Below are 16794 nucleotides of genomic sequence, written 5' to 3' on the forward strand. Positions count from 1 at the left end.
AAACCCTCAAGTGCCGGTGCACAGTCTATCAAACTATCACCATTGATTTGAACAGATAACCACAAATTCCACAAAGTAAATATAAGCGCATGTGCGATGTCCAAATTCGCCTATTTATAACATTAAAGTATGCACTCGTTTTGTAAAGAAAAAGTACGTTTTTAAATGTGTAGCAGTCGGCAAGTCTTGAAACCATAGACCGTTTACTGTATTTTTACTGTGCAATCATCTTGTCACGGTCAATGTCTTCATATACTGACTACACATTTCATTTACTTTACAATTCTTCCTACCATATATAAAAGTAGCTGCATGGTCATGAGTCTTTCAAGCAGAGAACTTTGCTCATGCATGGTTTTGCATAATGATGCATTTGACTAATGGCAAAGTCCACCTTCACAAAGAAAAAAAAAATCCAATACGATTTCAGTTGGACTAAAGAATTTACATTACATTTAAAAAAGATAAATTATTGCTTTAGTCCAACTGAAATTGATGTTTGCATGCAACCACACCGAAACATCATATAGTCACATGCTATTCACCCGTATCCAAGATTAGAATTATCCATCCATTTATCATCCACACTTATCCCCAAATCATGTGCACATACATAGTGTTTTTAGAACTGTCTGCATTTTATCTTGACAAACATAAAGGTGCTACGGAATAATGGGATCTCTGTCAACATCTTAATCCTCTTATACAGCTTATTATATTGACTCGTTAAAAGGAATAAAGTGGTGTTGAACACTGTTTTTTAGGTACTGGGTCAATAATTCATTTTTAGCTAAAAATTCTGCAAGAAATCCTCCATAGTGTACTATAATCTTGAAGGTCATTTTTCTTTTGCTGTTAATATTATGATGTGCTGTTTTAGTAAGTTTTTAAATGTTGCACTTAGGAAGATGTTGTGAAGCCATACTTTTCTATTGCATTTGTTTGCTTTGTTATAATAAAGATTGTTGAATTTGTGGTGGTCAGTCTGAGCATCGAGAGAAATGCAACACAAATTGTATCGTCATTATTTCATAGTGTAAGTTTTGTGCATTTTCCACTGACAGCATCAACAGGATCGTAGAATTTAGTTCTTCAGCATTATGCAATGTCAGCGATGGAACTAGAAATTACACATTTTAAAATGCCACTTTTAATGAAATATGAAATCACTATTTGAGCAATGAGCATTCATTTCAAACAAATTAGATATTTTAACACGTGTAGCGAGAAATAAAAAAAGAAGAAAGACGATTATGCATAATCACAGACAGTGAGAGAGAAATAATTGTAGACGTTCTTGTAATGCGAAGGCTTTAAGACCAAGCAGAAAGACTCTGTCAGCTTCTGCCGATATATGACATCCACAGGGAATCACACCCAGAAGTGCCGGAACACACGAAGAGCTGGTTAAACTAAGAAGAAGAAGAAGTAAGTAAGAATATTAACCACTTTAGAAGCTTTTAATTTTATTGGCTGATCATTCAAAATGAAAACAGTGAACTGAATCAGTCCAGCGTTAAAGTAGTTTTTGACGTAGGCTAATTAGACATGTTAACCCTTTAATTTAATTTGTCTAGTTATAGTGGAGTTTGCACCTTACAATGTGCTAGCGTTTAGGTAAGTAGCCTACCAGTAGGCTATGCATGTATTGAGCAACAACCCTTACTAAAATGTATCATGCTATACTGCAAAAAAACAACAACAAAAAACCCCCCACATGGTTTTAGAGTTAGAGTTAGACCATGGTAACCACAAATGAACCATGTTTTTGTTAGTTTAACCATGGTACAGTATTTGTATTTGTAGTCAAACTGTAGGCTACACTTACTATAATAAATCCATGGTTAATTTTCGTAAGGGATGTTTTGACCAGAATTGATTTCCATCTAATACTACATTTAGTTTTAAATGATATTCGACATTTGTGCACGGGCATAAAAAATTACTAACAGCCAAATGTTATTATAGCGGCATTATACAGGTGAATGTACGGACGCGGAAGCGCATGATATTAAGGGACCGTCTGAAAATTTTACCCACTGCGTTAAAACGTCGGCACGGTACAAACTTTCATGCAATGAGTTAACATACAAAGTGTTGACCAGTAGCGGCTGCAGCTCCAGACCATAAATTTAGTTGGGGCAGATTCTGGGTCGTATTGTAAGCTATGTATGACTTTGATTAACTGCTAGTAATCTAATTTTACCTTCAAATGACTGAACACATGCAGAACACTATTGGCAGAGGTCTAGTGTTCTTGCGTAATTCAGCCTGAGGTTGGCGCTAATGCTGATTCAGGCTCTTCTACGACTTGTGGAAAAATTTTAGAGAGGAAACAAAGCCACTTTGATTCTCAGAACAATGACCCTGTCCCAAATGGCACACTTCGTCTGCGCTTGAGGTCTTGCAATGTCCACCGTGTGCATGTGTCTGTTAAGTCCACAAAACTGTTGGGTGTCCCATTTGTCATTTTAGGTGCTCAGCACCCCCTTTGCAACTGATATGCACCATCTCTCCAAGTATGTCTGTGCCCCACGGTAGGCAAACCATGCCCCTTATCTCATGTTATTGTCACGCCCGAGCCGGAATTGAGTATAGGCACAGCCTGCCAGCCGACACCCCCGAGCTACCACACCACCTTGAGGAGCTACCCCGTACCCAAGAAGAGGCGGACGACAAGAATTCTAAGATCAACACGTTTATTTATTTATTTAAAATAAATGTATTTAGCAGGCTCTTTACTGGACTCAGACAGAGAATGAAGGTGAGTGTACTTCACAGCTTTAGCAGGCTCTTCACTGGGCTCAGACAGAGAATGAAGGTGAGTGTACTTCACAGCTTTAGCAGGCTCTTCACTGGACTCGGACAGAGAGAAGGGTACGTATACTTCACAGCTTTAGGAGGCTCTTCACTGGACTCAGACAGAGAATGAAGGTGAGTATACTTCACAGCTTTAGCAGGCTCTTCACTGGACTCAGACGGAGGATGGAGGTGAGTATAGATAATACACTCTGCTGAAAATTGCATTTTTAAGTTCACTTATCTGTTCTAAAAATTGGTTAAAAAAATATGATGACGTCACATATTTTCATAGTGCCAGAGGTGCTGCTTTACGGCAATTTCTGAGTCACTTCGGCACTTCCGCTTCATGGCTTCCTTTCTCGTGGCATCGGCAACGATAACACCAGCTGCTATTTGAGGTAAGGCTCTTTAAAGAGCCTAAGAGTTATAGTTAGATTCTGCTTTAGCTTCAGGTGCCATCAAACAGGGTCTCTGGTCGTAATCAGTCGCAAGTCCGTCACTGACCAATCAGCATTCATTAGCAGAATGCTAGCGTGTTCCGGCCAACAACGGCCCAACCTGTAAGAAATCAAAAGGACATAAGTACTCATTCATTTGACTTTTGGACTATAATCTATATTGAACTTGCGGAATCAACAATAAAATCTACGTTGATTCAACGACGAGCAGGATATAGAGATACATTTAGCCGTCTAGCTCCATAGACTCCCATTCAGTCTGCGCTCGCCCGCGATCACCTCCAGTGGAATTCTAATGGAACTGCAACCAAGATCGATACAATGGGGCTGATAGGAAGTGCCAAGGCTCTCCGTAGACGGGCTCTGGTTCGACTTCATGCAGCGTCGATCTGCAGCTAACTTGAAGCAGTGCATGCTGGTTAGAATTTTTTTCTGACTTGAGACAAAGTACCGCAAGCGATTCGAGAGCAGCCGATTGGTTCTTTCTGCACAGCTTCTCAAGAGCGGCTGCACGAGCTCTGATGACAACACAACTGTTCCAGATTGGCCGGATTCACAGCGCGAATAATGATAACGTGTTCCGTGTTTATTCTCACACCTTCAGTTCCACTAATGCTCACAAATCTAAATCTAGTAAAATCTCTTTTCATGTAGTCACGATATTATATAGTATCATGTTTATCAAAATAAAACTGATAAAAAAGAAAACGTATTTAAATAGTATAGGCTTATGTTGAACTTTATTCTTTTATATTTGAACTTTTATTGTGTTTTACAAACAGACGCTGTATTAAGCAGTACATAAAGTATTAAATGGAAACGTATCTGGAACGTCTGTGTATTTGACAAATGTTGCTCTTATTTCACTTCAGCTGTGGTAAATATCAAACACAGTGCACTGGAAGCAGAAAGTGTCCGACTTCACGTCTCCGCTTTTTGAGCTCCTCCCCACAAGCATCCAGCCACAGCGATGTCGAACACACCAGCTGGCTGCGGAAACTTAGGTAGCTGACTTGTTGCATCAATGCTCTATACGGCAATGACTTTGTAGGCAGGGTTTGCGCATGAAGGTACCTCACAAAACTGATTTCGGAGGCAGCATAATGGTTTAATAATCTACATCAAAATAGAGTGACCTTTGGTGAAAACTAGGTGAATATTTAATTACTAATTACTACAATAGTAATTTCTCACTATAAATTATATCAGAAGTGGAAAACGTTGGTTAAATATGTACATTTACACACACACACTGTTCACCAACTACAACTTTCAGACACCATCTTTATTTTTTAGCTCAACTGTCACAGAATGGAAAGCACAGGATTGTGGGATATCAAAGGCAGTGAAGGATACATCTATGTGGTCTTCAAAACTTAATCAGATGAAGGTATCTCAGGAGACAGGAAGTGAAACTAACATAGGATTCGGACGTGCCTTGAAATGCAGCCTCCGAAGGCAGCAATTATCAGCTTTCAGACACAGCTGCTGATGTTGTCACTATAGTATAGCTCGTCTTCTACTTCACTTTCCTCGCTTTTTAAGCTTCACTATCGCCACCTAGTGATAAGGCATACAGATAGTATAACTTCAGCTGCGTCTCATTTCAGAGGCTCCGTCCTCCGGAGGTCACATTTGAAGGCTGCATTAGTCATCAAGGATGTCTTATTTAAGAAAAGTAACCGTAATAAAGTTGACTGTTTTTCCTTGTGGTTAGGTGTCTAATAGGCCAGAGTCTATTAGGAGCGGTCAGAGACCACTTTTCATGCATTTCCAATCATGGATAAAATACTGTTTTATGTGGACTTTAAAACTATTTAATATTCTACATGCAGTCCCTGTTCTTGCGCTGTCATGCATCAGTTCGGCAGTTAGCAGTCTAAAAATCCATTGGAGAAGTTTCACAATACTTGTTTTTATCTCAGGAGTGTTCAAATGTCAGCCGACCAGGAAGCACAAGCAGATGAACTGCTGGCGCTAGAGAGCATATATGACGAAGAGGAGTTTCACAGGACAGAATCAAGACAGAGGGGCAAGATCCAACTGTGCCTTGAGCTTCCTCCTAACTTCAGACTGCTAGTCAAGGGTAAGATTTTATGCAAGATTTGCTTACAAATAAATAAATAAGTAAAAACGTACTGTGATTTTGAAAAATATTGTATTTTGAACTATTATTGACTACTAAACCATGATAATAAAACATGATACCAAGGCAAAAAACAGCAGTTCTCGTACTCCACAATTATGCCTTTTTTTCCAAACACACAATTAAGTCACATTTTTTTCATCTTTGCATTCAAACTGTACCAAAACTTAAAAGTGGTAAGATCTTGCACCTGCGAGTTTATTTCTCACTTATTTCTGACTTTTTAAAAAAACGCAATTGCGAGAAAAAAGTACACGGTGTGAGATAAAAAGTAAAAAAAAAAAAAATTAAGTAAAGTCTTTATAAGCTGATGTTTTGTGCATATTTTCATAGGAGAGGCATGCGTAGAGTTTGGAATATCCTTTCTACCCCCCTTGGTTCTGAATTTTGAACTACCTACAGACTACCCTTCATCATCGGCTCCAGTCTTTACTTTAAGCTCCAAGTGGCTTTCAAGAGTTCAGGTTTGTATTTTTAGCATTGATCTTGTGCAATTAGATGATAACATTTAATAGTTTTGTATTTTTATTTATAGAATTATTTGGTATTTTAGTTTTGGGCATGATATTGGCATAATGATAATGGCATAATCATTAAGATAATCTCTGCTCAATTAATAAGTTATTTAATGTCTAAAAGATCACTGCACTTTGCAAGAGACTGGATGGACTTTGGGAAGAGAACAGGGGCAATGTGGTTCTTTTTACCTGGATCCAGTTTCTAAAGGAAGAAACTCTGGAATTTCTGAACATCCAGTCTCCCCTCGAGGTCCAAACCATTGGTGGGCAGCCTCACTGTGAATCTGGTCAGAACCAAGCAGAAGACACTGCTGTAGAAAAGAGCAAAGTGCAAGACTTGGACCAACGAGCAGTCCAAGAAGTTGACCCTCACACAGATATACTAAGCCAGCTGCTGGATTTTAATGAAGCTCAGAAACAGAAGGAGTTTGATAGCAAGGTTTTTTCCTGTGGAATCTGCTTCTCTGAGAATCTCGGTTCCAACTCTTTGCTCTTCAAAGAGTGTCAGCATGTTTTTTGCAAGGCATGTGTGAAGGAATACTTTCAGATCCAGATAAGAGATGGCAAAGTCCAGAGCCTTACCTGTCCTGAGCCCGAGTGTATGTCCTTGGCCTCTCCTGCACAGGTACTTTTTCTTGCGTGTTTGTGCCTGAGTATGAGCTATGAATAGGTTTTGACTATTAAGCACTTTAGCTGTTTGAACAGTAGTTTAAGAGGAACTAACGCCTCTGTACTGCTATTATACTGTAGGTGAAACTTCTGGTGGGCGAAGATGAATTCGCCCGCTATGACCGCCTCCTCCTGCAGTCGAGTCTGAACCTAATGGCAGATATTGTTTATTGTCCACGCATGAGTTGCTGTATGGCTGTGATGATCGAGCCTGACGCCAACATGGGCATCTGCCCCTCTTGCCGATTCGTCTTCTGCACCCTCTGCAAGCGAGCATATCATCCCCTCTCTCTCTGCAAAGAAGGTAAGATCACAGTGGAGTGGCAATGTTCATAAAGACAAGTAGAGTTAGGTCAATCAATTTTATTTGAATAGCGACTCACATTTGTGCATTTAGTAGATGCTTTTATCCAAAGCAACAATAGATGAAGGAAATTGTAACAGAGCCATCAATATTCATAGTATACAACGGCAGGATTATTATAAAGCTAGATTAGGCAACCAGCTAAAACAGGTGTGAAATGCAGAAAATAAAGAAGAAGAATTTTTGTGTCTATAATCAGTGTTGGGGAAAGTTAAAAGTAAATGCATTACCAAAAAAGTAACACATTTTTATGGAAAGTAATGTGTTACATACTTTTGCGTTACTTTTCTCACCTGGGCTGGGCTTTCTTGTTAGTTAATAATAATAATAATAAAAATTGCCCATTCACACCAAAAGGGAAAAGTTCTGAAGGAAATGCAAAATCATACCTGTACAGTAGAGGGCGCAGCTCAAACAAACGTTCCAGCTGTGCTTTCATTCTAGAAAAGGATGCAGGAGAAGAAATTTCAACACTGTTACTTCAGCAATAAAAACAAAAAATGTTTACACAAATGTGATGTTTATATAAAGTAATTTTTGTATTAGTATATAAGTATGGTTTAATTGGATCATTGAAGGTCAGCAGCAAAGACATTGGATAAAACATTTTTTTGTGTTATTTAACATTTAATTATTGCAGGTTTGCGTAATATTCTGAGTTTGCATTACAGTTATTCATTTTTCCATTTTTCCATATTTTCTTTTTGCAATTGAGTAAATGCATGCTCACATATCTAGAACTTTAATAACATCATGTTCACTCATGATTTCTTTCAACATGAGGAGAGGAGAGCAGTCAGTTAATACTTGGGAAAACAAAGGAACCTACTTATTTAGAAAAATTAACTGAGATAATTTGATGTCATTTTAAAAGTAATGTGTTACTTTACTAGTTACTTGAAAAAAAGTAATCTGATTGCGTAAGTAAACAAAAACAATTTCTAAAGCTAGGTCTTCTAAACATTAGATCACTCACACCTAAGGCAGTTATTGTAAATGAAATAGTCACAGATAATTGCTTCGATGTACTTTGCCTTACTGAAACCTGGCTTAAACCAAATTATTATTTTGGTCTAAATGAGTCTACTCCATCAGGATACTCCTATAAGCATGAGCCCCATCTGATTGGTCGTGGCGGCGGTGTTGCAACAATCTATAGAGATATTCTCATTGTTACTCAGAAAACGGGTTATAAGTTTATTTCGTTTGAAGTACTTGTACTAAATGTTACGCTCTTAAATGTTAGAAAAACATCCCTATTATCTCTAGCCTTGGCTACCGTATATAGACCGCCTGGGCCTTACGCTGATTTCCTAAAAGAGTTTGCAGATTTTCTCTCAGACCTATTAGTCAATGTTGATAAAGCATTAATTGTTGGAGATTTTAACATACACGTAGATAATCCAAATGATGCGTTAGGGGCTGCGTTTACAGATTTATTAAATTCCTTTGGGGTCAAGCAAAACGTTACCGGACGTTACGTACTCCTGTAATATATCATGCTGCGCCGCGTTATCGATCAGGCAGAACAATACTTCCATCCACCATAGATAATTTTTCAAATTGCTTATCTGATCTGTCTCAGCTGCTCAGTGAACCCAAACAAACAGATGAACTAGAGGAATTAACTAGCACTATGAGCACCATTCCCTCTGGAAAATTGGATATTGTTGCACCCATTAGATTAAAAAAGGTCAGAGAGAAAAGTAAAGCACCATGGTACAACAATAATGCGCATGTTCTAAAGAGAGAATCCCGTAATTTAGAGCGTAAATGGAAACAAACTAATTTAGAGGTCTTTAGAATCGCATGGAAAGACAGTATGTCACGTTATAAAAAGGCCCTAAAAGCGGCCAGGGCTGAGCACCTCCGCAAACTAATAGAAAACAACCAAAACAATCCTAGGTTTTTATTTAACACCGTGGCTAGACTAACAAATAAACAGATGTCACCTGAACAAAATATTCCGTTACAGTTTAGTAGTAATGATTTCATGAAGTTCTTCACTGAGAAAATAGAAAACATCAGAACCACAATTGTAAACGTTCAATCCTCAATCGCGCCTTATAATTCAGCCTCAATTATCACCCCGCAAGAACAATTACAGTGCTTTACAACTATAGAACAAAAAGAGTTAAATAAATATCACTTCATCTAAAACAACAACATGTTTATTAGATCCTATACCCACTAAACTACTGAAAGAAGTGTTACCTATAGTGGAAGAGCCTCTCCTCAATATTATTAACTCATCTTTATCTATAGGTCATGTTCCAAGATCATTTAAACTGGCAGTTATAAAACCTCTCATTAAGAAACCACAATTAGACCCACATAATCTAGCAAATTATAGACCCATTTCAAATCTTCCTTTTATGTCTAAAATACTAGAAAAAGTTGTGTCCGCTCAACTGGGCTCTTTCTTGCAAGAAAATGACATCTATGAAAAGTTTCAGTCTGGATTCAGGCCGCACCATAGCACTGAAACTGCGCTCGTTAAAATCACAAATGATTTACTCTTAGCTTCTGACCAAGGCTGTATCTCAATACTAGTTTTACTTGATCTTAGTGCTGCGTTCGATACTATAGATCACACAATACTCTTAGATCGACTACAAAATTATACTGGTGTTCAAGGACAAGCATTAAGCTGGTTCAGATCATACTTATCTGACCGCTACCATTTTGTTTATTTAAATGGAGAAAAATCGATCATAACTCCAGTAAACTATGGAGTGCCACAGGGATCTGTGTTAGGCCCTCTGTTATTCTCAATATATATGCTGCCACTTGGAAATATTATAAGGAAACATGGAATTAGTTTCCACTGTTATGCTGATGACACTCAAATCTATATTTCATCACGGCCAGATGAAAACGCTAAATTATCCAAATTGACAGAGTGTGTTAAAGATATAAAAGATTGGATGACGCGCAATTTTCTTTTATTAAATCCAGACAAGACAGAGGTACTAATCATCGGTTCAAAAAACCGCCAACAAAACCTCTCACACTACAACTTTAACATAGTAGGATGTCCTGTTACTTTATCCTCTACAGTAAAAGACCTGGGTGTTATACTAGACTGCAACCTGTTTTTTGAAAATCATATTTCATATGTTACAAGAACAGCCTTTTTCCACCTTAGAAACATTGCTAAGCTACGTAACATGCTATCAGTTTCTGATGCAGAAAAGTTAGTTCATGCATTCATGACCTCGAGACTAGATTACTGTAATGCTTTATTAGCCGGTTGTCCTGCATCCTTAATAAACAAGCTACAGTTAGTCCAAAATGCCGCCGCTAGAGTACTTACTAGATCAAGAAAATATGATCATATAACACCAATTTTATCATCACTACATTGGTTACCTATAAAGTTCTGTATTAATTACAAGGTATTGCTACTGACTTATAAAGCCCTAAACGGCTTAGTTCCAGTCTATTTAACGGATCTTCTATCGCCCAATAATCCATCGAGCTCTTTAAGATCACTAAATTCGAGGCTTTTGGTCATACCTAGGATATCCAGATCCACCAAAGGAGGGAGAGCATTTTCACATTTAGCTCCAAAACTCTGGAATAGTCTTCCTGATACTGTTCGTTGCTCAGACTCGCTCTCCCAGTTTAAAACTAGATTAAAGACGCATCTCTTCAGCCAGGCATTCATATAATATTCTTAATCTTACAGTTCAAACTACAATCCGGCCTCTAGTTTATAAACGCCAGAGGAGAACTGGCCCCCGACTGAGCCTCGGTTCTCCCAAGGTTTTTTTTTCTCCATTAGGTCACCTGATGGAGTTTTTCGGTTCCTTGCCACTGTTGCCTTTGGCTTGCTCAGTTGGGGATATTTGGGGATATTTAATTTAATTAATCAATCAACAATACTATTGATCAGCATTACCAAACGTGGATGTTTTCCACTAGAAACAAACATTGATGTATTATTTTAATTTAATACTGTGAAGCTGCTTTGATACAATCTGTATTGTGAAAAGCGCTATATAAATAAACTTGACTTGACTAAGTTGCGTTAACCCTCTGGGGTCTGGGGTGTTTTTGGGGTCCTTGAGATGTTCTGACATGCCCTGACATTTGTGCTTTTTTCAGTTGCTTATAAACATATTAATGGCAAAGGTGTAAATTCACTCTATATAGCACAAACAGGACTTCCATAATATGTGAGCCACATGTATGTACATGTTTTCATTTTTGAGAGAATAATGTTTATGCATGGTTATCGAAAAAACTAAAAATTAAAGTTTCTGAAATAAGGCCACAAAACACATACTAAATATGTGGCAATAAGACTTTTGACTAATGGATGTCATCGCCTAGTGTTTTTTCTTCAAAATGATATGAAAATCATCCTGCCTAATCATCCACAAAAAAACGATACATTGATTTTAGTTTTGTGAAACACTTTTAGTTTGGAAAGCCAATATGCGGATGGGGCGTAAACGCTCCAACAGCATCATGCATATTTAGTAGTTCACACCTGGTGAGACTACGTCCCTGCATACTTAATGAGCCATTCATTCAGGTGTGTCACCTATAGCTAACTTAAATATACAAGCTTCATAAAAATGATCATTCTAGGAGAAAATTTCAGATGGCATTTAGAGGCTTTTGCATCTGAACTCTTCATATACACACACACATATATATATGCATGCACATACATACTTTATAATCTTTTCAAAACTAGTCAACGTCTTTCAAAACTAAAGTATACATTTTATCATACGTATTTCAAAGTAAAGGATTCATTAGTTAGTTGATGACTTTATTTTTGACAAAACACATACAGTATATATTCCTCATCTCAGTATAGCAATAGAGTTTGCTAAAAGCTGTTCATTCAATACAGCAGTATTTGAAAATCGATCATATTTTGTAAAATTACATTTATATTTGCATTTATGTCAAAACCTAGACACTTTTAAACATCAAAAGGACATTTATTAATATGTATTCGTGTCAAAATGACAAATAAACAGATTTTCCTATTCAATTTTGCATGGAAACGCTTCCAAGACGCTTGCGTGTCGCGTGAAAAATAGGCGTCGGTTCTATTTCTAGAATGCACACGTTTTCCACGCGGCTCGTGCCGCGCCTGAGACGCGCGTCTCACACAGGCAGTGTGCAAACTCTAAACTGTTAACATGGGAGCCGAAATAAAAACGGACACGCCACGCAGCTGAGACAACGCCACGCATCCAGTGTTTTACCGGCCTTATCCAGCGGATGTGGGCGTTTCACAGGTTTGTATGGATCGCCTCACATTTGCGTTTGAATAGCGCGGTCTCCGTAGGCGGAGTCACATTAAAACTTAATTAGCTGAGATGAGAACGACTGACATCTCTCTCTTTACATACATATTATATAAACTGTGAATATTTGTTTTTTATAAAAATTACTTCATTTGAAAGAAGAGAATTCAAGCTTCATGCCTGTGTGACTGTATGCCTGTTTGACTGAGTATTCGCTGAGTTACAGTTCATTTTCGGACGCGTTTCAGAATTGACTTCACTGACGGAGAGTAGGCAGAACTCGCATCATGTTTATTTTTCTTTATTTGGCGAAAAGCACAACACTTTGTTTTTATTATGAGCATACACAAAAAAAATACACACTAAACAGGATCGATTGATGTATAACACAAGCATATAAGATAAAAATTATTTTATTTTTTTAATTTTTTTTTGCACTCATACGGAAAAAAACGAGCGCCGCCGCGATAGCCGACCTCAGGGGGTTAATATGTTACCTCCAACGCTGTTGTAAGGCCCGATATATTGGTCCAACGCCGGTTCGCCAACACGGGAAAGCTCACCCGGCCCGAACACGGAAAGGATTGACAGATTGATAGCTCTTTCTCGATTCTGTGGGTGGTGGTGCATGGCCGTTCTTAGTTGGTGGAGCGATTTGTCTGGTTCATTCCGATAACGAACGAGACTCCGGCATGCTAACTAGTTACGCGGCCCTGAGCGGTCGGCGTCCAACTTCTTAGAGGGCCTAGTGGCGCAACGGTAGCGCGTCTGACTCCAGATCAGAAGGTTGCGTGTTCAAATCACGTCGAGGTCACCATTTTGTAAGGCCCTATATATTGGTCCAACGCCGGTTCGCCAATACACGGGGAAGGTTATCACGTTTTCTGTCCTCACTCATGCAAAGTATTGGTTGGTTCAATTTGCAATACATTAATCATGTATTCTCTCGTTAATTCATCTGACTCCATAAATGAAAAGGTTTTAAGCTATCTTTGGATCATTAATTGTGAGCGAATGTTTGACTATTCCTTCTAACCATTAAATGAACAATGTCAAAATCAGTTAGAATAATCACATGTAACAATTTAATATTTCAGATATCAGAGATCAATTCCACAATCAATTCAAATATCTAGAACATGGTTATACATTGGTTACACCAAATAATCTTACCCAGCTTGTACCTGAGATAGAGAGAGAGAGAGAGAGCGCGAACACCTTCCTTTATCCTCTTTGACCAGGTGACATGGGGGATGGGGGAGACCACCCTCAAAAGGCTTAACCAGTTTTCTCTAAACTTCTCTAAACCTTATTTCCTTTTATTTTATCTCTCTGGATATGAGATATCTGTACCACTCACTTTGAGACATTTCAAATGACACCAAAAACATAACAGTCAATGATAAACATTCACATTAAACCATGTTCTTGTGTGAGTTCTTAGTTGTTTCTGAGAGAAAGTGAGGTTGTATGGGGAGGTCGAATGTTAATTAGCCAGCAGGGCCCATTTGTCTCATAGACCAGGCCCCAACCAGTATTTTCAGTCTTACACTGTCTATAAGTGCCTTGGTTAAGGTTGTGGAGAGGCTCTGCAAAGGTTTAGGGCCAGATTTACTAAACAGGGCAAATTGCTGTGAGACCCCAATAAAAGCAGGATGGGAGTGGAAAGTTCTGCAGGTGATTCACAGACAATGCACAAATCAAAGAACACAGAAGCAGCAGCTCATTTCCATTTAGACCAAAGCAATCTACCAAAAGCATTGTATCTATCGCAGTCATGTCAAGTGTAAAATGGGATAAGACATGCTTTTTTTTTGGCTTTAAATGATGGGGAAAATAGAAAATACCAATAAATTGACCCACAAACCAAAGTAAATCACTTTGCGTGATTTATTCAAATACTCTCCTCCCAAAAATTTCGGGTCTGAAATTAAGCTAAAAAAATAACAGTGTCCACGCCTATTCATTGCTAATATTTCACTGCGTGCCTTTAGTAAATCCAGACATTTTCATGCTGCCCTGGGTGCCATTAGTGTTGTAAAACACCACCTGAAAAGTGTTCAACTGAAGGGGTTTGCAAGGATTACTTGCTTTTCACAATACACAAAAACACAAGCGTCCTTACAGAAAGTTTTTAGCGGACTGTCATTAGAATAAAATATTTTTTATAACAGTTCACAGTTCACTTTATTAGCCATTTGCAGTGTAAAACTGCAAACTGTAACATTTCTGCATTTCTTTAACAGAGGAGCTTCGCAGGTTGAGGGATGAGTACCTTGCTGCCAGTGAAAAGGAGAAGGAACAACTTAAAAAGAGTTATGAAATGCTGCAAATTCAAAGAGCAACGGAAGAGTCGTTAAGCGAAGACTGGGTGATGGATAACTCTAAAATCTGCCCTTCCTGTTACATTAACATACAGGTCAGCAACTACTAGCTCATGACTGCAAACAGACATTTCACTTGTGTGGTCCTAAAGGTGTGATCCTTAGAAAAATAATTATATTTTCTCTTTTTGTTGACTGAGAAAAACAATAGACACAGAAGCAGAATTATTGGGGCCTTGTATACAAGACACGTGCATGATCGGATTTGATCCTAAATTCCATCAATTTGTTATTCATTAAAAGTGAATCTAAAAATACGGTAAACAATACTGCTTGAAATGTAGAAATCCATCAGTTATTGTAATCTGACACTTTCCAAAAACTCCCTGACTTTTTTTTATTCTTTTTTTTTTTAATAGAAAATAGAGGGCTGTAACAAGATGACCTGCTCCTCTTGTAGTCAGTATTTCTGCTGGATCTGCCTTAAAATTCTCGACAGAAGGGACCCCTACAGCCACTTCAGAGACTCGCTGTGCAACCAGGTAGACATCGACGAATAGTGGCTTTTGCCTATACGTTAACTAAAAAATATGGCAGATGTTTTTAGTTTGTGTTTTGTTTGTGTTCAGGTCTTATTTTGTAGTTTCTCACAGACATGTTTCCTGGTTATGCCGTGATTCCCCTGTTCCACATGTGATCTTGTAATGTGTTTCCTTTGCTCTGAGGTATCGGGTCCGATACTGTGATTGGGTACTCATTAAAATGCTCCGATACCAACATTTGCTTGTGACAAAAAAAAACAAACAAAAAAAAAACACAGACAATAGAGCAAACAGAGAGCAGAATGGATATATCAGAGAAGGATGTCTATGAAGTTAATGTATCGAATTAATAGAATGTTAAACAAATGAAATATTTATACATAGCTGCTGTGCACGAGCTGATAAGCGAAACACGGAGTGGATTGAGAGCGCAGTGGCACAGACGCGCAAGCTTGTCGAGCACGCATCCCTTTTTCATTGACATCGCTGGAAAGTTTGTAGTTCGGTCGGATAGGGTGATAGCAAAAAAGTAAAATGAGGAGCATATTACTAACGTTAACTGACAGTAAAGAGAGTTGCATGATCTTGATTGATGATCGTTCACTCAGCATACATGCGTCATTTGAATTAAAACTAAATCGTATGCAAGTAAAAACATGAAATGTTACATGATTTATGTATCTACCTTATTTTTCAATGCAGAAGTAAGGTGTTTTCTGTGAATGTGCGAGACTTTCGCACTTTCGCGAGAATTTATTACCTGCTATAGGGAAATAACGAGAAAATATATAGGCTTTCAAAGTGCAGTAAACTGTAAAATAGTACATTAAAATAATAAAGTAGGGAATGAATAACATGTTGCAATATCAAGCCGCATAACAAGCTGTTCTGTACAGCTAAAAATAACAGGAAGCGAATTACGCCGGAAGCCAGACACATTAAAAAGTACAAATGACCTTGCCGCGCTTACCTGAAAAATAAGGTGGAAAGCGAGTGGTTCTTTATATTATTACAGAAAGGCGGTAATCCCAGGTAATCCCAGGTAATCCCAGAATGCTGCCTCAGACAGCATGTGAATAGCATATTGAATCTTGTTCTCTTTCATGTCTTCATGTGCTTGAAAGGACAAATTCACACAAAATTATGTCAAAATGCCCATATAGGCAAGTCTCCTTGTCTTAAGTGAACGTAAACAGTTGGACGCCTGCAGCTCTTAAAGTGACAGCAGCCTAATAAACTTACTGCTGTCTTTGTCCTCAATATTAAACTAACAACAAAAGAGAGAGAAAATCGTTCATTGCTCTTGACTGGTTGAGCCCTGCTGGAGCAGCTCTAAATGTTCACTGTGCTATTTAATTAAAGATAAAATATGATAGAGAAATAATATGAACAGTGAAAGTAACAGAAGCTCCTACAATAAATTTTATCAGGCATAATTAGGCATGAAAATAACTGAAGGAAATATGTATTTGCTGAGCCAACTAATTTGATTCATATTCTTTTGGTTTCTCTTCCCATTTTTTATTTTATTTTTTTTTATTAAAAATGCAATGAAAATACAGGTAAGATGATCTCGGCAAGTAAAAAAAAAACAGTGCATCCCTACTTTGCTATATGTGTTATGTTTTCATTGGTTTATTCTACTCATGTGTTTCTATGTTCAGTTTAGTCATTAGCTTATTGTTTGATTATTCCAGG

General features: G+C 38.0%; 1 protein-coding gene across 1 annotated transcript; it reads left to right on the forward strand.

Moving 5' to 3' along the window:
* Positions 1-5195: 5195 nt before the first annotated feature.
* LOC307166777 (E3 ubiquitin-protein ligase RNF14-like) lies at positions 5196-15286 on the forward strand (the record flags this gene model as incomplete). The annotated part of the gene is made up of 6 exons (XM_079885415.1): positions 5196-5346; positions 5740-5870; positions 6046-6549; positions 6675-6897; positions 14477-14649; positions 14974-15286. The coding sequence occupies 6 exons, from the start codon at positions 5196-5198 to the stop codon at positions 15112-15114; spliced, it is 1323 nt and encodes a 440-aa protein (XP_079741541.1). The 3' UTR covers positions 15115-15286.
* Between the last annotated feature and the right edge of the window lie 1508 nt (positions 15287-16794).

Source organism: Squalius cephalus (assembly GCF_949319135.1).
Source record: "Squalius cephalus genome assembly, chromosome: 11".
Lineage (NCBI taxonomy): Eukaryota > Metazoa > Chordata > Actinopteri > Cypriniformes > Leuciscidae > Squalius > Squalius cephalus.